Source organism: Ooceraea biroi, chromosome 8 (assembly GCF_003672135.1).
Source record: "Ooceraea biroi isolate clonal line C1 chromosome 8, Obir_v5.4, whole genome shotgun sequence".
NCBI classification, from domain to species: domain Eukaryota; kingdom Metazoa; phylum Arthropoda; class Insecta; order Hymenoptera; family Formicidae; genus Ooceraea; species Ooceraea biroi.
Genome location: NC_039513.1, coordinates 4,188,109 through 4,212,395, shown reverse-complemented (window position 1 = coordinate 4,212,395; position 24,287 = coordinate 4,188,109). Strand labels below are relative to the sequence as shown.

At 35.2% G+C, this 24,287-nt stretch overlaps 2 protein-coding genes across 8 annotated transcripts; both read right to left on the bottom strand.

The window, feature by feature from the left end:
- Positions 1-375: 375 nt before the first annotated feature.
- LOC113562457 (39S ribosomal protein L55, mitochondrial) lies at positions 376-1,114 on the bottom strand. Its single transcript, XM_026972031.1, has one exon. The coding sequence runs from the start codon at positions 1,111-1,113 to the stop codon at positions 787-789; it is 327 nt and encodes a 108-aa protein (XP_026827832.1). The 5' UTR covers position 1,114; the 3' UTR covers positions 376-786.
- LOC105285838 (cystinosin homolog) lies at positions 972-22,196 on the bottom strand. 7 transcript variants are annotated; one of them, XM_026972025.1, is made up of 13 exons: positions 21,975-22,194; positions 21,153-21,490; positions 20,749-20,849; positions 12,293-12,766; positions 7,708-7,759; positions 7,530-7,620; positions 6,803-7,000; positions 5,689-5,929; positions 5,230-5,349; positions 4,840-5,128; positions 4,612-4,714; positions 1,518-1,626; positions 972-1,114 (listed from the first exon to the last, which is right to left on the bottom strand). In XM_026972025.1, the coding sequence occupies exons 5-13, from the start codon at positions 7,745-7,747 to the stop codon at positions 1,088-1,090; spliced, it is 1,218 nt and encodes a 405-aa protein (XP_026827826.1). In that variant the 5' UTR covers positions 7,748-7,759; positions 12,293-12,766; positions 20,749-20,849; positions 21,153-21,490; positions 21,975-22,194; the 3' UTR covers positions 972-1,087. The 7 variants fall into 7 exon arrangements, with proteins under 7 accessions (XP_026827826.1, XP_026827825.1, XP_026827824.1 ...); XM_026972024.1 differs by lacking the exon at positions 12,293-12,766 and having other exon boundaries at positions 21,907-22,193; XM_026972023.1 differs by lacking the exon at positions 12,293-12,766 and having other exon boundaries at positions 21,975-22,193.
- Between the last annotated feature and the right edge of the window lie 2,091 nt (positions 22,197-24,287).

Here is a 24,287-nt window from a genome sequence, read left to right as displayed (position 1 = left end):
CGTTACGCGAGAATTTCACTCCGTCCATCAGTGCCTCTCCCTTATCTCCCCACCCCCTTATCCGGATGTGAAAACGAGTTTGTCCGAACGATTATTGCCCATTGAGAAAGGAATATTATTCGAAAGCGGTTCGAACCTGTAATCGATTTGATTTCCGTCGCGCGTAGTCTACTTTCTTTTTCAGACAGGTTCAAGGCCGCTCACGGGAAAACTCGGACGACTGTTTTATCATTTTTCTTTATGTTACGGGCTACGCACTTTAGAACTCATAACTCCACGTCATAACTTCGTGTATTGTATTTACGTAAGATATAATGTAACAAATACGATGTCGACCTCATTGATCTTTACGATTAGTGAGACAGAAAGAATTAATTATTCTGTATAATTACAATTTTTATTGTTGTGTCATCAAGTCGTTGCGATATTGTAAAGATTACAAATACTATTCCGTGTTTGCGGAATAACGGTTTAATATATAGAAACTTCTTATTGCACTATATATACACGCATAAAATGCACAGTATTGTCCGATAATTACAGTATGATTAGATTTGTTTACTACAATTATGACGATTGCTAACATATGCGTCATAAAAATGTATAATGATATTTATATCCGTTTTATAGTGGAGATACATAATGAAGATGTATAAACAAATATAATTGCAATAAAATTACATCAAACAAAAAACAGACTCAAAAGTGTCTTTCGTGCGAGTACTTGGGAAATAATTATTCATAAATAACATAGTATACATAGATCTCAGAAACGCTAAGTTATCATCACTTCTTAAAGTTGAGATACCTATTCTCATCGAAGCTGTCTTCAATTTCCTCAGTTATGACTACCTTCGATTTTGGTTTACGCATCTCCAGCCTTTTCTTTTGGTCTTCTGGAGAAAGTTCAGCAATATTTTGCGGCAGAAGTATTATCTTCCGTGGTTCGTGATACTCGATGTCTATGCTACTTCCATCTGATAACACGAGCGTTGTAGGATACGTCCGTTCGTACATCGCTCTGTGTTTCTTCGTAATTGCCCCTGTCCAGCAGTTGAGATTTCTGCACAGGCCTGTCGCGCGCCTGCTAATTCGCGTGAGCGAAGCGATCATTCTGAAATACGTAAATATTCCATGTACATTCATATTACAATATTATGTTTCAGACACAAATATTTGTAACGTGCAAAGATTAATAACAGAGTATCACTCTTTATTACAAATTATAATTTTAGAACAAAATTTGATATCTAGGAATCGCTAATGCAATATTTTTATTCCCATTGTATTCTAGTAATCAAAATAATCCGAAATCTCTTTCAGATACTTCAATCACCCAAGATCACGTTTGTTTTCATAGGTTATGTTCTGCAGTATGCATGTGCGAATAAGTAAAACATCGAACACGTTACGTAACACATCATTAATTATAATCACACGGAATTACTTCGCCAAAAGTTCACGTTTGCAGAACTATTTTTTAATAAATATCACCAAAAAAAATGAAGAAACTCTACCTGTCGGAGCGATCGACTCGACGAGACGAGCGACTTGATGCAGCGACTTGAAGCTCTGCGCAATCGAGCGATGGAGATGGTCACGTGACGCTCCGGCGCGACGAATCGGCTGCCGGTATCGAATTGCGATTATCGAAGAGTCGAGATTTTCAAACTCGCAGCGACAAGTTAAGACGCCCAGCAGTTCAATCTTTCGGGCGGTGCGAACACACGGACGAACGTTGCGTGCTTTTGCGTGCGATTCGATTAAGTTAATTCACGTCAGTGCGTTTCCACAAGGAGAGAAGGTGCTTCAAGGTCAACATGGTGTTTCGACGTCAACGGCGGGACAACGGCGGGCGTCGCGGACGGTGAGTCAGATTTCGATTTGCAATCGATCGGGAAAGCGTCAATGGCCGCTGCGCTTCTCCGCGTGTGCGTGCCCGTGTTATTTTACGAAATACGCATGTAATGTGCGACCGAGCGTGTCGGTCGACGAGGAAAGAGGAGTGTTTTGACTTGCGACGAGTATTGTCTTTAAGCGTTCCGACAGAATGGTGACAAGCAACACGTATTTAGACGTTGCACGCGCCTTCGGGCTCCTCCTGACAACGGCCAGGTAACTCGATATACTCCCCACGATTCCTGCAAGGAAAGCAATTGCGATATATTCGTCAAGCATACACAGAGCTCTTGGAGATTCGATAATCTGCCTGCGATGCGCTCCGGAGAGAAGATCTCGCCGTTTAAAGGGTGCATTAGATTGTAGTGTTAGTGAATTAGTCGAGTTAGCGAACTTGATTAACCCGGGAATAAAACATGGCCGACTTTCTCGAGGTATTCATCGAAAAGGAAAGTTTTGATGAATATTAATGGCGGAGGGGGAGAGAATCTGCTGTCTTATATATTTTATTTCGATAAAATATGAAAACATGAAATTAATTAAATATATTATTACTAACGTAAATAGTTATTTCAGTTCAATACGTGAAAATTGCATAAAGTAAATGCAACGAAGAAAGATTGACGCGTAGAGCTCCAAACCTTTTTTTTGAAATTTGAGAACAGTCTAAAACGTTTCTCAATCTTTTCTTATTTCTATAGGATATAGAAAATATTCAACATTATAAATTAAACATTGACGATTTCATAGCAATAGTAAATTTCTATCAATTTTTTTAATTCGTTTACTTATCGCAGAAAATAATCGATACATGAAAGATACAATTTACAATAAATTATCAATAAAAGTTTTAAGCACCATGTGTATCTTATCTATCTTTTGGTAATAAAAGAAAAGGATGGATGTTTATTCTCGGGTTAATGGCAGTAAACCACACACACTCATTCAAACGACACACAGGACGGCATAATTTTGTCTATTTGTACCTATGGGATACCCATGAAATTTATTTGAACACATATTGATCCAAATTGATATCCCCGAAAATCGCGGCAGGATCTTTCACCATCGTGCAACTTGAAAGACGCGCAACGATTAATCCTAATGCACAAATGTCGATATACGTAATAAAACGCAGGACATGCTTCATGCATCTGACCAAGTGATATTTATACTTCTTTTCTTTTATGAAATATACATTTTCAATATATATTTGTTGGTGATTTGGTAGTACAATTTAACAATTTCAAATATCATCTACGTATTTGAGAATCGAAATATATATTATTTTATTTTTGTGATAACCAAGTGAAAGATATTGATGTATGAGAGATGTACTATATTAATATATAGTACAATATAACATCATAATAATACAATTTCAGTTATGATTATTTGAAATGTGCGGATCTATTATATATAATGAAAAAATGATGAAACCTAGATAGCTGAAACCTCATATCACGAATACTAGGTGCATGAAACATGCACATTATTTTTATTATAATGACATATAGTCTCTTGTCTTGTCAGCAAAATAGAACCACAATAGAAAATCTTTTCATGCGGTTTATCTTTATATCGTCATATAGTATTTTGCATCACGTAATATTGTCTACATAAAAAAATATGTCTAAATTAATCATATATATATAAATTACAATTGAATAAATATCAATTAAAATTCAATTAAAAAGATACGAAAACACCAATTTGCATAATTTGCATAACTATGAACTTGGTTCGGTTTCGATAAATAAATTGTTTATATAAATTTCTCTATCTAATATGAAATATACATATAGAATATGTATAAATAATTGTTTTATCTATAATACCCATATATAATTCTTTAAAATATATTTCGCGGAATGTTTTCATAATAAATATCGATACTACAAAAAGGACCATATAAAAATATGTATATTTCTCGATTTCTTGATGCAGGCTTATTTATGTGAACTGCACGCATTTTAGAGATTTTGTATTCCACCTAAATAATTCTTTGCACGTGACAATGACAAATGATAAAATACTCGTGCGGATCTGCATGAGATAATATAAAAATACATGTCAGACAGACGGGGATTATGGATTTTGGGGAAAAGTAATGGAACGCTCGACGAAGTCGCTATATTCTGCCGTTCAGGTCAATCACCTTCTCATCGCTATATCTGTAAAATCAAAGTCTTGCTCTACCTCACATCTACAATTGGATAACTCACTAATAGGTACGATAGAATAAGGAATATATATCATTCTTGATACATACATACATACGAGGAAGAAAATTCAGTAAAGGATTTGCCATTCTCGTATAAAAATTGTTTAATTTATGCATTCTGTGTAATGTATCGAGACAATCACCTACATAATAACTAAATTGACATGAAGTATCGAATTAACTACTGTTGTAATAGTTAGTAAAATCATGCAGTTAACGCTTTCTTTCATGCGACGTGCAGCTAAGAGTGCAATATAAAAAAAAAGGGTTAATGAAGACACCTATATTTTCTGCATGCATGGAATATTAATGGTATATTTATTAAGTTTGTACAAAAGCTATGAGAGATATTCCACAACATGCTGTCGCTATTTCATTAGCAATATAGGTTCGGAATCCCTAAAAAATTATTCGATAAAAGGGCACGTGAGAAGAAACACAACGAAATACAAAGCACAGGCAATATTAAAGCTTGCATGTATACATACCTGTAAAGAACGTAGTGCTGTATTATGAAAAATATATCGAATGCCACGGAAAAGAATCCAAGACCGAATTTAGTCGGGTCCCCGAAAATACTTTCCCAATCGTCTGAGATAGAGATTACAATTACGTTAATTATGCAATTCGTTATCGGTGACGATTACGTAAGAATTGATTTATACATATCGACATATACGAGATAAATATAAATTCAGTTTTATATCTGTGTTTACCGTAGTTATAAGCGTTGAGTATCATCTGTAACATCGACAGAATGCCACCGGTAAAGTCTAGGAATATATTTCCTATACTCCAGCCGACAGTGGACTTTCTTCTATAATTGTAAAACGCTTGTGGCACATATTTGATAAGCGTTATGCTGAGTTTCACGTAGCTACAATAGTAGAGAAAGTCTAGCCACTTAATTGTGTGGACACACGCTAATATTAGAGACACTAATATAAAGGTCGCAAATACTCCGTGAATAATACGTGCGGTCGTCGATACTCTTTGATTGCCAATCTGGAGAGAGGACAAATAAATACAATTAAGCTCTAATATCTTTCTAGATCAGAATATATCCGTTTTTATTAGCTGCATAATTGAAAACATCGTCTCGTTACCTCATAAATGAAACACTGCCCGATAGTCACTATAGTAGCAAGTACTGCATGCAGCGAGAAAAAAATATCATTAACTTGTACAGGAATCAAACCTTTGGGATATCTATCAAAATACTGATTCTGAAAATATTTTATTAAATTAACTGATTATGTGGTGAATAAAATTAAAATTAAATTAATTTAAAATTAAATTAAAATTTCTAGCAAAAACATATGTACATATTTGTTCCAGCTCCTTAAATTGTGCAATGTGATAGAATTAGAGTTAAATTCTTATTTACTACATTGCCTTTTCATCAAAGATTTCTCGTTCATGTAAAAAAATATTTTTTAATATTATATACACAATGTACATATACATATACACAAAGCTTTTATCTCAGAATAAAGAGTTCATTTTCTCTCTATATCAATTATATAATTTATATAAATATATAAAGTATAGTAATATCTTCTTACCTGAATCTCAGGTATCCAGTAGAGACCACAGTTGAACAATGCATACATTAGAAAACCAACAAGATTCAGTGACAAGTAATCGAAATTAAGACCCACGACACTTTTACGTTTATAATTAACATAGATTTGTGGATAGAAACTTATACTCCATGCTAAAAAATATATCCATCCAACTACAGCACTGGCGTGATAAAGTATATCAGACTTTTCTATAGTCACTCTAACAAATGCTTGAGAGAAACTAAAAAGAAAAAAAAAGCAAACAGAGTTATTTTCACGCAAATATAATACTATTAAAATAGTCATATATATATATATATATATATATATATATAACCGAAGCATTTCGAATTTAATGTAGTATTTTAGAAAACAGAAAAAAAGTTTTAAACATTTACTCACTTTAAATTGATATTATTTAATTGATCTCGCGGTATAATGATAATTTTATACATAGACATTTTTCAACGGGTTTTATACGAATATTGCAAATACCAAATTAGATTTTTATAATATTTTTTTATAACACTTCAGTCAATTTTAGAAATATCTATTATTATTAAGCATACAGCTATTAAACCCTATATTTGACCACTGACACATTTTATAAATGTCATTCAACATCACAAAGAATATTTAAAAAATGGTAAGAACACTTAATAAGCATAGGTACGTTCAGACAAGACTCTACTATTTAACTAGGAAGTACTCTGTTCCAAATCTGGACACAGACTGGTGAAACTTCGAGTTTCAGCCTGCTTGACAAGTGTAGGTCAAGAGGCTATCTGTGCAGCCTTAGCTAACACAGTGCAATGGAACGTGTAATATAATATATAACGTAATATTAATCGAAATCTTTTCGGGATTAGTCATTGGGAAGATAAAGGTGATATCAGTGCCATAGGTCTCTGCTCGATGTTGTTTACTGTTGTGCAAATGATGTGATTATGAGTATTTACAATCAAACGTAAACATATTTGTCATCAGCTGTACTGTATATCAAACTATGGTAGCTGATTGGGGTGTGGAGAGATTTAATAATACACGAAAATACATATAGCAATTGTTAAAGTTTTGAAATTAAATTTCTTCGCATATACTCGTGTATACTCACTCTGTAATATCGCTAGGCGTCACATTGGTATTAACAACTGAGTGGCCTGCGCTGAGACCTTTTACATGAATAACCCATTCTGTTTGATTTCTGTTATCGGCAGTAATATTAAAACCAGACGGATTAGTACATATCAAATCCGAATGCTGTATATCAAATGTGACTATTACAGTTTTGCTAGTGGGAGGTAAAGGTTTCCTGCAAAACGAGATACATGGTATACTACTCTGGTAACAAACAAGCAACTGTTACCTTTTAACATAAAATGTATTACAACATAAATGAATCTGAGGCGTGTAAGAAGTCAATCAACTGTTAAGCACAATTACATGATAAAGTGTAAAGTCCACTAACAGCGTCAGTTTTAATCAGCTTACTGTGTTATCTACATGTTTGAAGCATATGATAAAATTGATTCCATCACCACAACATGCCATGATTAAGTGATGCAAGTACGGAAATGTGGGTGAAGGTAATAAAATATGTGCATATCGGTTTTATGATATTTTTTGCTGGCATGCTACAAATCCTCATCCTCCTGCTCAATTTATTTTGAACCATTATAGACACGAGTTACTACTAACATGTTGCCAGTGTTGCAAACACACATATGCCCCTAAAAGCGACACAATTACCCATGTTGTCATCGCATTAATAGCCAATAAAAGTCTAAGTGCTGGGTGATATACATAGTAGTGTGACACAACAATCATTACAAGCTACTCACGTCAAAGATAAGTTGAACGACTCGTACTGATTGAGCTGTACTTTTAGATCCTTCGTTGACACATCAAACTTTCCCTGAACGCATGTTAAAACTGCAAATATGAGAAGGAGCATTATAATGCACAGTAAAACAAGAGACACTAGTTAACACATACGCGTCTGCGTCTCTTTTGTCTCACCTGGTAATATGAGGAACCACGCATACCGCAACAAGGCCATGTTGCAGGCTGACTGAAACAATATTGTGCACAGTGCTTAGACTGACATTATCGCTCGCTAACGGAGAATGAGCTAACGTTATTGTAGTCATTATTTCAATATCGTCATTATCACCGCAATCTTTCGTGTGTCACGTGCGAGTTGCGGGCGATAACGCGCGCTAGTTGTGCGCGAGTTGCGCCGCCTGCTATTAATTAAAATTCGAATGCCACGTAGAACGCAGGCCAGCGCGGAACGCACGGGAGAGCGGCGTGCTTAACCTTAAAACGCGTGAGGTTATCACAGCAGCCTGTAATGATACGACGACACTTTGTGTGCTGTTGTTGCATCCTGCTGACTGTCAATCAGCCACGATGATGTCCGATGATGTCATCAGCGATCAGATCGCATCACGGCGTTTGTTTCGTGACACTTTTGTGGTGTCGTGGACCGAACTGCTCCGATTACCAACGTCAGTTCTCAAACGACGGTGACGACGACGACGGCGTCCGTTACACCGTAAGGAATGCTCCGTGACATTAATAAAAAAAGAAAACTACACGATATCACACGGATTTAGCCTCACGAAAGCACAACAACCTCGATACGTTTTGTGGGAGGTTAAAATGATAAGGAACGATAACACGTAAACACGAACACGTGACTCTAGTAGGCTAGAATATTTTCTGGCGGGAAGAAATTGAAAGAGTAGAATAATTGCTTAGAGAGATTCAGTTGTATTGATATAGACAGGAATCGTCAGAATTTTTATAAAATATATATAATTTTTCCCCCGTTTAATGCATAAATTTATGTAGATGGAATAATAACAGTGATGTAACATGTATATGAGATACAAACTCACGCCAGTAAGATAATGCAATATCAAGTGCCTTTTGCAATAAGTCTTCTAATCTCCTGTAAAAACGACTGGGAATTTATAAAGTTGAAAATATGTCGAATGTAATCTCCCTTTTTGCTGCAAAACAAGGTTATATAAAATTCTACTCGATATCGCATACAATCCAAAAATTGTGAATCACAATATTTTTCTTACATTTTCGTTAAGATTAGCGAAAAGATATCTATAACTATAAATTATTTTGATCTATCTCACGCACAGTAAACTTTTCAACGAAAACGTGTTTTTCTACTTTATTCAATTTTTTTCTCGTCTCGCTTTAATCTCCTTTTGTTGCTTCTGCAATAATGTTATCATTCTAGACTTCCAAATAATCCATGCTACCCTAAAATGCATGACAGCTTCTACTCGCATTGAAAATAGTGGAAAACTTTGTTGGAGAAGAAATTTTCACGACATTACAAAGTTCATATTGAATCATTACTTTCTTAAAAGCGAGAGAAGCATTTCCATGTGCAAGACTCTCGCGATGGGAGTTTTCAACCATGAAAAATTTCCTTGTTCTATTCGACATTTATTCATCGATAGTGATATATTATATCGTAAACCAATATGACTTATCTTAAATTGCAACGATGAAAGCACTAAATGCAGTGCTTGCGGAGTACAAACAAATTTCCCTAGAGAATAATTTCATCTGATATAATTGTACTTTCGTGATTTCTATATCGTGTACAATCCATAGTAATAACGTAGATGGAAAAAGAAAATTTAACTAATTACAGCTCGCAATAGCTACACAGAAAAAAAGTAAGTGTCACATCAAAACTTATATACTTGTATATACGCAACAATTTATAATCTTCGTAAAAGAATTTAATAATCTTGAATTTCAACTAAAATGAAATAATGAAATTATATCACGTTAAACGAAGAAAACAATTTTTGAATAAAGCAATTTTGTATAGTTCAATCAAGAAAAATATATTTTTATTATTTAAGAATAATTTTCTTGAATAGAAAGGAAACAATGTTAAATAGAAAATAACATATTTTCAAACTGTTTTCGCGTTGTGCGTTATGTTCAGTTTAGATTACCATTGCGCGGCTGTCTTCGCGTGGAGGTTAACAATTTAGTAGAGTGTGATAATTGTGCATATAATAAATAATAGATATAAGATATAATCCCGTCAACGTGAAAATACGTCTCTTACCTCCACGACCACGATCTTATTCCGTTAGTATTTGACGCATTTTCTAGTCGAGAAACTAATTATATTGTATTCTTCAGGTGACAACTATAATATTGAAATAAGATTATAATATAGTTGAAATTCAAGATTATTAAATTCTTTTACGAAGATTATAAATATTGTTGCATATATACAAGTATATAAGTTTTGATGTGACACTTACTTTTTTTCTGTGTAGAGTTAATTAATTAGAAGCCCAAGAGAATCGTTCTCCACGGCAGATTTGACCATTTAGATCATTTCAGCCAGCAATTATCGTTTTCGTAAACGATCAGTAAGCGAAAATTTAGTTAAAACTTAATTGACTGTGGTTAATGTAAATTCACGCGATTTTGTTTGCTAGTTCTATCCAGTTTCCTCACATATTTGACTCGTTGTTTTCCTTTTCTGTGTTTTCGCGCTTAGTGCTTAGTCGACGATAAACTTAATACGCTTTAGTGGGTCAAGTCTTGGTGAAGTTCCACCGAGATTGCGGAAAGGCCGACACGTATGCCAAAGAATAGAAGAAAGATAGGGAGGCTACGATAACGATTCCGCAAGCGAAAGAAAGAGACAAAGAGAGAGGAAGAGAGAGAGAGAGAATGAAATGTCGAACGGAGTGACGAAGACGAACGAGAGACATTTACTTTTGCGTGCCGAAGGAAATTCGCGTGATAAAAGTGATAAAAAGAGAGAATTTTATGTAGAAAAAAGAACATCATGACTTAACTCAGATAATGAATGAGCTTGACTGTAGGAAAATTAATAAATTGAGTAATTAATCGGGATGCACATTATAGTCGACAGTGTATTTGTAATTTAATGGAGAAAAATTTACTTTTATCATCAGTGCTCGCAGATATGGTACGTTTCCAATATCGAAACACTATTGTTTTATTTGCTATGTGCATACATTGATTTGCGATGTAGAATATACTTCTGACTGCAAATCACGATGCCGCGCAAGAGTTTGAAAAATACCTTTCTAGGATGTAACGACGCTTGCAAGAGAGAATAGAACCTTTATTTTTGATACCCAACACGTAGTGCGAATGTATTCTGGTCCAGATACGGACGCGTAATACGCAAAAAATACAAAAAACCGTAATTTCACGTAACAGTAAAAGATCCTAATTAGAGTCGGATTAAAAGAACAGTATTTCACAAAAATAAGGCAGAAATACGGGTGATAAAAATATCCGCCCATTTATTCCTCGTTTAGTTAAATTTGTTCTATCGTATATGTCGTTACTAAATTTAATTAAGTGCGAGAATAGCAAACGATCGCGTTAACGATACTACGCGATACCGGAAGCGAGCTTTTACTTTGTTGAGGTGACAATGTTACCCCGTACGCTATCGCGCATTATTCCTTAATTTGCGCTACGATACCGCGAACGATTTGCGCGTGGGTAAGAATTAAATTCCAGATGACCGAGCATAATAACGATTATCATAAATTAAAGATTAAACTCCGACCGAGCCCTCTTGTTGGATCGGTCGACGTAATGTCCGTTTCATGCTAATTTCTTATCACGGTCAATTACTTAATCGTGCGCGTTCCTATGTGGGTTGAACGTTCGCCACTGATTAGGAAGTATAATCGGACATGACGACTCATTAATATTATTTCAGACATCAGACATAACACTATAATGATGCAAATGCTGACGCGGTCATATCCGTTTCCGGATTTTCATCTTACGAGTTTCAAGTATGCATTGTTTTATGTAGACTAATAATCATGAAAGAAACGTATATTAAATACAATTATATATATATATATATAATTAAATATTACAATATTATATTTTATTATACTTAAAAAATAGCTGCTAAGGTATATACACTCATATTGGACTATAATTCATTATACATCTTTTCAAGATTTTTACTTACCTACTTTACTTGTATCTGTATTTACAATACTCGCGACAAGGGAATTACTATCAGCACTACTTACAATCGTAATTTATTGAAATTAAGAAGATTTACTCAAAGAATACGTAACATATGTTACAACGGAGAAAGCGGCAATAAGTGACAGTTTGTAGTATCAAAGAAGGACTTAATCACTTATATCTCGAGTACTACATTGGTTCTCCAAACTGAATGAAACTTGCAGGTTTAATGTAGGATAAAAATTTCGACTCGGGATTTCGCCTAGGAGGCTTTATGCAATCAAACTAAGAACCGCGCTTTATAAGATCAGCATCAGGCAGTGGAAAATATACACTTGTTATGTGCAACCGTAAGTTTATCCACGGGGCGCGTAATTCTTTTTTTTTAATATTTGCCGCCGGGACGTCATCGAGGTGGAGAACGTTTCGCGTTTCTCGCATATTCGAGAATATTTTAAGGAGACCCACTCGCTCTCTCGTGTTCACCGTGATAAATTAAGGTAAAATGTCGACATTACAACCACGCGTCGCTCACTATATCATTATACGTGGTGTGCGTAGCAGCCCTTACCCCGCGCGTGCAAGTCGGGACAACTCGTGGCAACCCGTCTGAATCTCTCCGGGATTTATTGGGCCGCTTGCGCGCACGGCTCGACGCGCGGCATCGGCATTATTATTCCATCGGCGGAATTATTGGCACAATTAACTGGCCGGCTAAACGGTTTTAAATACTCTGCGCGGCTCGTCGCCGCCGCTCAGCCGACCGGCTTTTGTCGCTCGCTCGGGGTCCTCTCGACCGATCGATGGAGCGCGAAATATACGGTCGCCGTCTGCTCTCCGCCGCCACGCTCGTCGTTGACCGCCGTCGAGAAATTTTTTATGGCTCTATTCCCGATTTTTATCGAGACTTTCCGTTTTCCTGTTCTTTTTTCTACTTTTATGAAGCTTGCGTTGCACGCGCGACCGACCGGCCGTTCACCGCCGACTTACACTTACTGAGCCTCTGCGTTCTCGGACTTCAAGATGCGCCATGAATCGTCGGAGACTAAACACATATAATAACACATATATAACGTTGCTCGTTGAGAAATTCTGAGGTGATTTTTATATAACGATAATGTCGGCGTTATCACTTATCGCAACTTTTCCAATTTGTTAGATGCCGATCGAAATAATTAAATTATCTAGTGTTAGATATCTCAATTGTTAAAATGTGAATTAGGTAGCAAGTTATTATTAATCATTGCTGAGGAAAACTGTGATGTCGGTCCAACGTGTGAACGATGGTTATTTCATCTTTTATCTTGTAATATGAAATTAGTTGGTGCAAAATATTTATATAATAATTGCCTACAGTCTGTGGAAAAAACATTTTTAATACGAGGATTTAATATAATCAAGTTTTTGTTAATTTTAACACACTATATAATTTTGTACTGTGTCGCTGTGTCTATTTCAGGCAATTTATTTAACAATTTAAATATTCACACAATGAAGCAATAGTTATCCAATTTTCTACATCGTGTCCATAATTATTTTATTCCCGCAATAACATGCAGCGGGAGAGCGATGTTCGACTGCCGTAATGCAATTTTCCTTCGTTTAGTAGCCGCATTCTCTCAATCACGATTTTCGTTTGAAAAGAGAGAATTCAGTTTCGCGTCGTATCCGTGTTCATAACGTATTTGCGTTCCCGCAATACGGAGAACGGCAATATTCATCGTAACGCAATTTTTCTCCGTTCAGTGGCCGCAGTCGCGGAATTACAGTCGCGAAAAAGAGGGAATTCAGCTTTCATTAATTTCCGTTTGATCCCATAATTTATTACGTACAATCGAAAACAAACCGGCGTGCAACAGTCACACGCGCAGCCGCGCATTATGAATTATTAGGAGTCGATTCTCGTGCACATGCAACGGGTTATAACACATCCTGTCATTTCCTACGAAAATAACTATACAATTGCCACAGGATTCTGCGGAGCAGTCGCGAAAATAGCTTGTAATAGCTACGTCGAAATTCGAGCACTGATGCTTTTATCGTATGAATATTGATGGGCATTTGTCCATCGCGCGAAGCGTGAATTTCACGGCTGGCGGCGAGACACGCCGTGAGCATCACTACGAAATTATTTTCGTAGTGATACGACAGTGGCTCGCTTTTCGAAAATATCGTCAAAACCTTTATAATGTTTCTGATATATCTTTACATTTCTTATCACGGGGAATGGCTCTCGACAAGCGTTTACGTTCCCGATTGATAATAAATTTTATCTTGAGATTACTATGAGAGCAAACAATATTATTTAAGCGAATGATTATTAATATGTATACATGTTTCTCACGTCAATGCTGCAATTAAATATTTTTATAATTTTACGTATTGCAAGCTAGATCTCTCACATCTTTTCCTTTTCTCTTTTCTCCTGTATACATATATTTATTTTATTATATTTTCGTATAGCGTGATTTATTTTGTTATTACCCCATGTTTTTCTTGCACGTTTTAATCGGTTATCGACATAAATTTACGAGTTCCTTGCTGGTCTACCCTGTATTATGGATCCGGTTTCCAATATTAATATCATCGTTCGGCGCGTTTGATCGTTGTCGCAATATCGGATTTCGTGAAGCACTCGAGAAAACAGTTCTTAAATAACAAACAATTACACCAAGTTCCTAACGTTCATATCCAAACATCAAATATAAAGACAATTATTAATATTTTGTAACATGTATTTAGATATAAAAATACACTGATGCTTTAAAAAAGTAAAAAAGCTTTAAAAAATGATGTATAAAGTCATATTAGATTACTGATTTATATTTCATACAGCAAGAAAAATGGATACATTAGGTTATTATTATTAAAACATGAACTACCGAAAATATAATGATTTTTATAACATATTTCATTACAATTTTTTCATTTCCTTTTTAAATATATGTTATATATCGTTCTAGAAGGTATTTTAATATCTGATACAATTCCAAGTTTCTATAAAAAAATAAATCATTACTTAAATACCTTGTGAACGACAAATATACATGATTTTTGGGAATAATAATAATGCAGACTGTTAATCGTATTGCTTTGTAACTCTCATATCATACGTACATATATTATCTGTTTTTGGGAAAAACTGGATTATAGAAATATAAATGATACTGCTTTTCTCGCTCTTGCATGTTGTTTCTCTTTCAGTTTATTTTTACTTAGTGGTGTCAGTTTATTTATACAATATTTTGTTTTAATTTTATAAAATATATATTCGTTGTTATTATTTTACGATTTCGTCTATTTCCAATTCGATTTCTTTTCTATTACGAATTTATGATATCGTAAAATCAGCCTGTGAAACTTTATAAAATTTTGAAAAATGACAGGAAATAAAAAGAGAGAGATGGGAAGTGATGTTATGGTTATTGGTTATAAAAATGAAATCTAACATATAATATAAAATGAGGAAGAATGTGTGGATATAAAACCTATTAAATTAAAATTTTAATTAATTAAAAATTATGATGTTACTTAATTAATAAAATTAATTAATTGAAATTAATAAAAGTTCGAGTATACTACCATTAGTACAACCGTATAGATTTAATTAATTTATAATTAAATGTGAAATACATTTATATTTTTTATTCTTCTTTCAAATAAACAAAAATATTTTCACTCTTCCAAATTTTACTTATTATTGATTAACAAAACTACATGTTAATATGATCGAGTTGCATATTTAACTTTATTTTGGAAACTTTATCTTGAATTTGTCATTAGTCATTACTGAAGTGATGGTAGCGAGATCACATTGTTTCGTGACACTTAATCGACAAGATAAGAATGCATTATCATTTATTTCATAAATACTCTGAGGTTTTCAAAATGTAATATCAGCGGTCTCATACTTGTTTCCATGATTATTATAAGCTCTTTATTGATATATATGTAAATACTTAATAGATGATATGCATATAACTGTACTGTGAAACGTATGAGAAATGGCAAAGCAATATTCTTGCAATATGCACAATGTGCTTATAAAGCAAATCATATGATGTTGCATTCTTCGATTTGATTTTCCTTATGATTAGTGCACATTTTTAGTCCAAAAAAGCTTTCAATCGTTTATAAGAAAAATTACTCTTAAGCGAAACTATTTTACAACACTTTTACTTAGAACAATTGATTTGAAATGTTCAAAAAATACGTATCTCAATGTTCGGTGAATTGATTTTAGGATTATCTTGTGCGTACAACATTTGTGTGTTACGTTGCGAGCAAGTTATCTCTTTAGCTGGCGAAATGGCAAGTGTAAAGTAGAAATTCCTGGCGTACAAATTATGACAGTTAATAACCAAAGCGCACATACATAACGCGTAAGTAGATAATCGAATTAATTGCGGCGCGCGTGTTCAAATAAATATATCCTCGTGCTCGCGCAATGGAACCGCGCTGTAAAATTCAATGTAATGCGAAATATAATATAGGTGCGTATGGCGTGTGCGCGATGAGATATAGGCAATATGCAATTTCCGCTCACGACTGGTAACGTGTCATCGCGTAAATAAATAAAAATGGTGTCGTCGTATGTTGTTGGCGGAACGAAATCCGGTCGAATTTATAAACCAGCGGGACGAGAGTGAATATTTAATTACGCCATTTGTTTATCCCATTCCGTCGAATCACTAATTCGTGCAGTCGAGTGTCCGATATCCTCGTACAATAAGCGGCTGTGCATTAAGCTGTATTTATATTTCTCATTATAACGGTCAAATTATCGTCGTTCTGTGCTTATAACTTCGTAACGTTTTGCTGTAATTTTATTTAACAATCGCGATAATGGGGATGACATAAAATCCGTACTAAGTTGGTGCAACCGACATAAATTACAGAAAGTTAGATTTTACAATAAAAGATGTTTTATAACAAAACTTTAGCTTGAATATCAACGAGCGTTATTTTTTGACTAGAGATTCTTTAACGAATATATATATACTGAATGCATTTTTTCAGGATTTTTTTACATTTATTTTACTTATTATATATTACTAAATCCTATTTTTATATTATTACGTTTTAAGTAAAATTCTTTTAAATTAGGATTTTCAGTTGTAATTAATCCCAGTTAATTCTCTAGAGCTAGACTAAAGCGAAATTCAGAAAATAATTTGACAAATTGTTGTTTGTCTAATGTCATTTGTGTACTTGCTCTCACCGCGATCTGTTCGCTTTGTCTCTTATTTATTTCGTACGCCTTTGTGTCTTTCTCAGGCAGTAAGTCCGTTAATGTCCTTATTTGGTTTCATTATTTTGTATATTGTGTATTTGGTTTTTCATTATCTTATATATTGTGTAATTTGTATCTTTAGATTAAGACATATATAACACGTGAAAAGGACCAGGTCGTGGTCGAAACGTTGTGTCACTTTTGAACTAATAAACTGCCAGCGTGTTGATGAATATTGGTTGCGTAATTTGACAAAGTTTTTAATTTTTAAAAGCGCGTTTAAACTAAGCTAATAAAAATGATTAATATTTCGTTAAAGCAAACTCTTTAATCTAACATTTATAAATAAAATACAAAATTTTTAGGATAGTATATTTCTGTATATAATGTGTATTTATGTATTATCGATTTATCACCTCAAGTTCAGATTGATATTTTAAGATCAAGATTTTTAATTAAGAAATGTTTTTTGACAGTCTGGTCATACTTAATCCGTGGTTAAATTTTGATGTTAGTCTGGAACATGTTAAATGCATTATCATATCAACTATCTTACGGAATTAATGATATTAATGTGTCTGGCTGTCGATTAAGGTGAGAAATCCTGTTTGTAGCATAATTGTTTCATTTATGACACATATCGTTCCGTGAATCAGGTGCATTGATATTAGGCATTGTCTGGTATGATCGATCGATGTCACGTTGCGCTCGTGAAATAATTAATGCTATCCAATAAATATTATATTGTATAATGCATACGTTCCTTGTCGCCGAGAATAAAAAAAAACTTTGCAATATTAATAAAAATTAAATTTTAAATATTAAATATTATTTGCTCTTTATCAGCAATAAATTACTATCAACTATACACGTTTTACTCCTCCACCATTTTATTTTTCATATTTAGATTTTTCAATTAATTTAGAATCATTTTCTTCTTCCTTTTTCTGCAAAGAATTTTATGAAAATAATAATCATATTTCGTTTCTCGAATCCGCGGGAAGGCTCGTGCGATCGATACTTCGAGCTCGGGGTGTGTTCCCAAGAAAATTCTTCGACCGTAATATCAGCAGCTCATGCAATAGCATGGTGCTATGTTACGCTAATCAAAACCGAATGCCACGAACATTAATTACATTTTTATCACCAACGTTGTCCATTTACCTTGAGTGATCAAGAGAGCCGAAGCCATTGTCGATTCGGCCGAGCATAGCACAGTTTCATTGATCGCCTCTCGCATTGCTCCTATGATAGGATACAAACAAAGTACCTTCCATCGAATCGCATCGAATTGCATCACACATTGGATATACATTGTGAAATTTCCATTCGTTGCGAATGGCGGAGTTTCGTTTATGATATGCTGTAGGCGATTTTGCGGAATTTTCAACAAAAACAACTTGCATCGTTAATACTGTATTTGCGCGATGCACCATATGCGTGCTTTTTGTCGCTATTTCGCGGCATCGGTAAAAGCGCCGTATCCAGTACTAGAAGAAGTTAAAAAGCTCGCGTGTTGACTGCCCCTCGTGCCCGATTCGACGCGCATTCATGAATAATTCGTAATTTATTGAGTTTTAATATCAATATCGACGCACTTGTGGATTAATCAATCGGCATGACTGGCCCATATTCACATACACGCGGGTCTATTAATATTGGTTGGTATGCCAGCATTCGCAAGAATGATCATGATGTGCATTTCGCTGATTCTTCTCGTTCTTTGCAAGCGTGACATAAACAATTTGTACAATCGATTCGTGCAAACGAAAAGACGTGATTCTTGTGAATCACAGATGAATTTTACGAATGGAAGCGCGGCGTATAGCATTGATGCAAACAATTGTACGCTTCTTTGTAGTGTCTACGAACTGCTACGTTGGCCTTTTTCCGCCGATACAGAATTATTTATTTTCAGTGACTTGTCACGCACATGTTTGATAGTTATCGCGGAATAGTATAAATGATTTTATTGAAATTTTAGTATTTTATTCCGTTTTTCACAAAAGATTCGAGAATATCGTAACCATTGAAACGTAATATCAACAAATGCCGAAACGGATAAAATTGTTAACATTAATTCTGCTACAATTCAAAAGAAGAAAACTTCATAGCATTGCTGAAACTTATACTGTTTTTAGTACAAGCACTAACCGAGTACTGAATATTAAATTTGTATTGCCTGTTTTTATAACAACATAAAACATAAAACGTTTCATACACGTCACCAAATATTGAAAATACATATTGTAATAATTCTGCCTTGGAATGTTATCTGTGATAACGGTTTACGGCGACCGATAGACATGGTTAAGCACGTGACAATGTTCACATGCACTGACAAAGATTAATGATAATAGTTGATTCCTTCCTACATTGTGTAAAATATCGCTGTGCAATGCGTGACGTGATAACGATAGCGAGTTTTATTTGATCGAAGAGATCTTTGACTGAATGAAGAGTATTTCTCTATTCGACAACTTTTCGACTACTTTTCGTATATGTAAAATCGTGCATGTTATTATTTCTCTCATAAAGATATACGCGTGTATAAAATATTATACTGCAACTTCATGTTACAATTTAACCCACAAACATCAATATAGTATATGTAGCAATGTAGCATCGAATCCGAGATTTGAAGTATTATATTCATCATAATATTACAAATAATCCCTTATATATTTAAAAATTTTCATTCAAGTATTTCATTACGTTTTAATTTTATAACATGAACATATTTTACAGCATATTTATTTCGGCGACTTTTTAAAAAAAGCATTTGTTCCGAGATGAAATAGAAATTACAAATTAATTTTATATACACTTCCTTCCTCTCCGTATTCAAACAATTTACAGTGAATCCTTTGATCTATATCAAGTCAGAAGATCATTATTCAAGCAAGATCGACTTCAGCTAATTTCTTAATTAACATTGCGATAGTCACGTCGCGATTTCTTTCATCTTGTTCAATTTCTTACGTTCATTCGAAGATCAAGTTGCAAATATTCTTTATAGTAAGGAAAGATCACGCGCGGAGGAATCGCTGAACGTGCGAGAAACTTACAAAAGTCGGTGGCCTGAGTTTTGTTTGCACATGTCGTGTTCGTGTCAATGACTTACGGTTTGTTCGCAACCGCATTCGACGTCCTCGTTTTTCCCGGTTTCAAATAACGCACGCATATCGACGGCCGATTGCGCGGCACCCGGTGACGGGGACGGTTCCCCTTCCCTCCTTCAGCGGATCGATTTTGATTTCACGGCCAGTTTCACGGAAATTAAATCATTGTACGATCGACGAAAATGACGGATCGCTTTGTCGTAAATTCATGCGGTGCAAAATCCTCGCCACGAATCTCCGTCATGTAGGGATCATTTAACGATACTTTAGTGTGATAGATACATCCTTCTTCAGCGTTTCCTCAATAAGTGTATACGTGGGATAAAAATTTCATTATCGGCAACACGTACGCATGAAATATCCCGTACGAATTACAGTGGATAGCAAATTAAAAAAACAGTGGATGACAAATTAAGATTTATGTCAGCTGTGTTGGATTAAGAAAAATATTTCAGAATTGACGCGTCAGCGATAGTTGCAAGTCGGATGTGAATAATAATGCAACAATTCATTACTTTGTCTGGCTTATCTTCATTGCTATCTGTGACACGTCGTTTATTATTATCGTCGCGTTATTTCAGTCGGTTTAACCGATAACGACTATTCCGTCGCGTTCTACCGATTTTTACCCTTGATTTACCGATAAAAGTTTGCGACGCGACGCTCACTCACCTGTCAAATTTTGCTCAACTGCGACAGTTTAAAATCTACCGTTGACGATACAGAGATGTCCAATCTCTGCGCGTTGCAACCAACTTCACGATATCGTCTCTCTGTAACGAGAAGCTTTCCATTAGAAACCGTTGAAATATGCATTGCTTGTAGGTAACCAATAATTGAGAAAGTCTGCGTCACAATTTCCATTTATTGACAAGTAAAGCTTTTTCTTTGCGTAATTGTGAGTGACAATGATTTACTCTTGTTTGCTTCATAGTACGTGAAATATTATTGAAAATACCATGTAAACGGTTTGGAAAGTAAAAATTTAATTAAGAATAAACTAGAATATAATCACATTGATTAATATCAACAAATTGATCAAATTACAACGTTTAAAATAAAGTGAAGAGACATACCACTGTATTGCTAACGATCGCATTTGGAATCTCATTTGGAAAACTGTGATCTGAAGGATTTCTCGATTCTGTGTCACATCTAGAAGCACGTGGTTTTCATCCCGGTGAGCAAACACTTCCGACCACAGACTCGGCACCATACAGAGAATCCAGTTTGTTCACGAATGCGATTGCCAAGTGATGATCTCGACTTTAATCTCAAACCAGAGCTTTGTCAGTTGACTTTCGATATCTCCGTGATTTTCAAAGTTCAAGTTCAACAGTCAGGAACTTGATCTTGCTTTCATGAAAGCTTCATGAAACCTCGTTACAGACCGAATCGTATTAAGAGCTTAAACCTAAGAAAACATGACTCTTTAGAAAATAGCGCATTAATTTCCAGTTTCTGAATTATGAATAATTATGTTCATAATTATAATTGTGTATATTGCTTCATTGAAACGTTTTCGTTCCATTTCGCATGCAAACATTATTTTTTCCGGTGCATATATAAAAGGCCAAAGTAGTTAAAGGTCAGTCAAACAAATTTGTCACAGTTTGTTGAAAACTAGATGAAGTCAACAAAATCGGAAAAGAGTACGATACGTTTAAGTGTCGCGTTGCGTATGATTCTACAAATTTTCGAATGCCGGTGACGTAATCAATACGAAACGATTTTACAAGTCATAAAATTTAAAAGTACCGAATAACAAATCACTTATCCATGATAACTATACTCCCATTATTTATATACTAATAGCACGATAAAACGTACGTGAACTCGTGACGTGTAATAAGTAGCGCGTGTCTCTACCTTGACTCACAACTCGACACATGACTTACAACTCGTAATTCGCCATAATCGATCATTATGATCGACCTTTCTGCCGTTTCGCGTAAAAACTTGAGCACACCATTGCATCAGAAACACCAATTACGGTGAAAAATATCCACACGTCCGTGATAATTTTCCTCCAGAATGTCCTCCACGTGAAACACAAGGAAGGTGCAACGTTCACCACGTCGAACCGGTCGAGTGCACGATACGACTCGCGAAGGCTGGCATGCGCTCGCTCGTATATATGAATCCTGTAAGAGAGTCTACCCCTTCCCTCTCTTACGAAAATCTTTTTCCCCCATGCATAGTGTGCCCCTCCAGCATTCTGATTTCCAATCGCTCCTGTTCGCGCTTATTTCCTGCGTGAGCGATTATTTGATCTCGCTTGATTGACACTTTGCGATTCCGACGACGATGCAAATCTTTTCCAACGCCCTCGTTCGAATTTTCCCTTCGACGAAACGTCCGTTATGTTTCTTGGACGAATGTTACGTTAAAATGCGCAACACGTGTCCTCGCGCGTAGCACTTTATGCTAACGGTCCGATTTTCTCGTCTGAGACAAGTGGGCGGGATACACATGAGTTTTAATCAAATTTCATGCAAGCTGTATTAAGCAGTCTTCAATCGTTTTTGCGTTGTTGTGTCTCCTATTGCGAAGCGAGTACTTTAATTTCTTTCATCTGATAAAAGAACATTCACTGTATTTTTATCTATATGTTTGTTTTCATGGTTAGCGTAAAAAATGTAACAGAAATTTTTATTATCGATCATATGATAAGTGCCGAGAGAAGTGCGTAGAAATCAAACTTCTTCAAAGTGAGTTTATTTAATATTAACATCAATAGCGCTCAGATATTATATTGATAAAGGCAGCTTAAATCGCATTTGTTGATCTATTCACCTGAATTCAGCCACGTGACTGCAGAGCTGTTGGATTAGATAAAACTCTGATATCTTTGATCTGCTTTTGTGACTAGATAATACTTAGATAAGCATAATTGGAAGAATGACAAACCGATGTTTCTGACAAGCAATATTGCATATTTTCTGCTCAGAACAATTAAAAATGGCGTTTTCATTGTTTCTTGCAAAGGCGACATAAATGAAGTGAAAACTGGTGTTTGATTTATCATTGCCTTGTAAATAATAATTTGTTAATTAAGAGATAAAACAGCTAGAGTTATTAATACACATTGAACTATTCGCATGCATGTCATGTGTAATGACAACATGATAAAGCAACAAGCCGCGAGATTAATCGATGTTTATTGCATTCAATTGAGTCAATTACACGTTCATCAAGTTGTGGCCAATGGAAGTCATTAAAAATTGATCGTTATACTCGTCCAATGCGTCAATGACAAGTAAATGACTGCTTATTGTTCATAGTATTCATGAAAAAAGTAATTATTAAAATAATTTCTCTTATTTCTCTTTCTCTCTTTCGAGAGCACATTCTGTTTTTCATTTAACAATTATAAGGAAACATCAATTTTTCATAAAACAAAGATTCCTTCAAACCTTTTTACAAACTGTGAAAAATGAAGAATGCAGATTTTTCTTATTAATTATTCCTTGCTGTATGTCAACCGAAAGGAATGAGGATCCAGCGGTTTGCAATATTAATAAGATAACATGCTGTGAAACGTGTGTCGCGTATGGAAGACGGTCAGATATCGACCTGAATTTTCGATGAAATAGCACTTGGACATGTTACTCATTGACCGTACGAAGATATATAGCGTACGAAGATGTCTATCAATGAGCGCTCACCGCGACCGTGGGAACTGGTCGACCGACACCTTGACATTGACTTGGCAAGGGGACTAATTTTGATCAAACGAGAACGGTGGGATCAAGTGTATATCGTATCGTGCAATAAGTCACACGTGCGCAATGTATCGGACAATGACGGTCAATATTCGTGGAGCACGTGGTACCGTGATGACGTGGTACGGAATGACGAGGCGAATGCGTGAAATGACGTAACTCATGGCACATTGCACGAGTTCTTGCCCCGCGAGCTTAGCTCCTCCGCATCGTCCAGATTACAAGCGATTGACACGAATTCCAGGAGTACGATGAATGACCGGCGACGCGATGCGGCCTTGTTTCCGATAGTTTCGCCTTCGCGGCACGATTTCAAGGAAAAAGCGATCAGAGAATAAGAATCACATGATAAGAATTTTGCGCCATAGATCGTGCAAATCGTGTTAATAGCGGCATAATTTTACTGCCAAGAAATATGAATCAACTGAATTTCTGCTGAAAACTTGACACTAACTGAAGTCACGTACTATAATTCTTAAAAGGGTG

What these genes read in the sequence shown, in the direction of transcription:
- LOC113562457 (XM_026972031.1), bottom strand. Translation starts at nt 1,113, where the DNA reads ATGATCGCTTCGCTCACGCGAATTAGCAGGCGCGCGACAGGCCTGTGC.
- LOC105285838 (XM_026972025.1), bottom strand. Translation starts at nt 7,747, where the DNA reads ATGGCCTTGTTGCGGTATGCGTGGTTCCTCATATTACCAG. An exon ending in ACGCCTAGCGATATTACAGA is followed by an intron (nt 5,930 to 6,802) that starts GTGAGTATACAC and finishes TTTTCTTTTTAG; the next exon opens with TTTCTCTCAAGCATTTGTTA. An exon ending in CGAGTCGATCGCTCCGACAG is followed by an intron (nt 1,115 to 1,517) that starts GTAGAGTTTCTT and finishes TACGTATTTCAG; the next exon opens with AATGATCGCTTCGCTCACGC.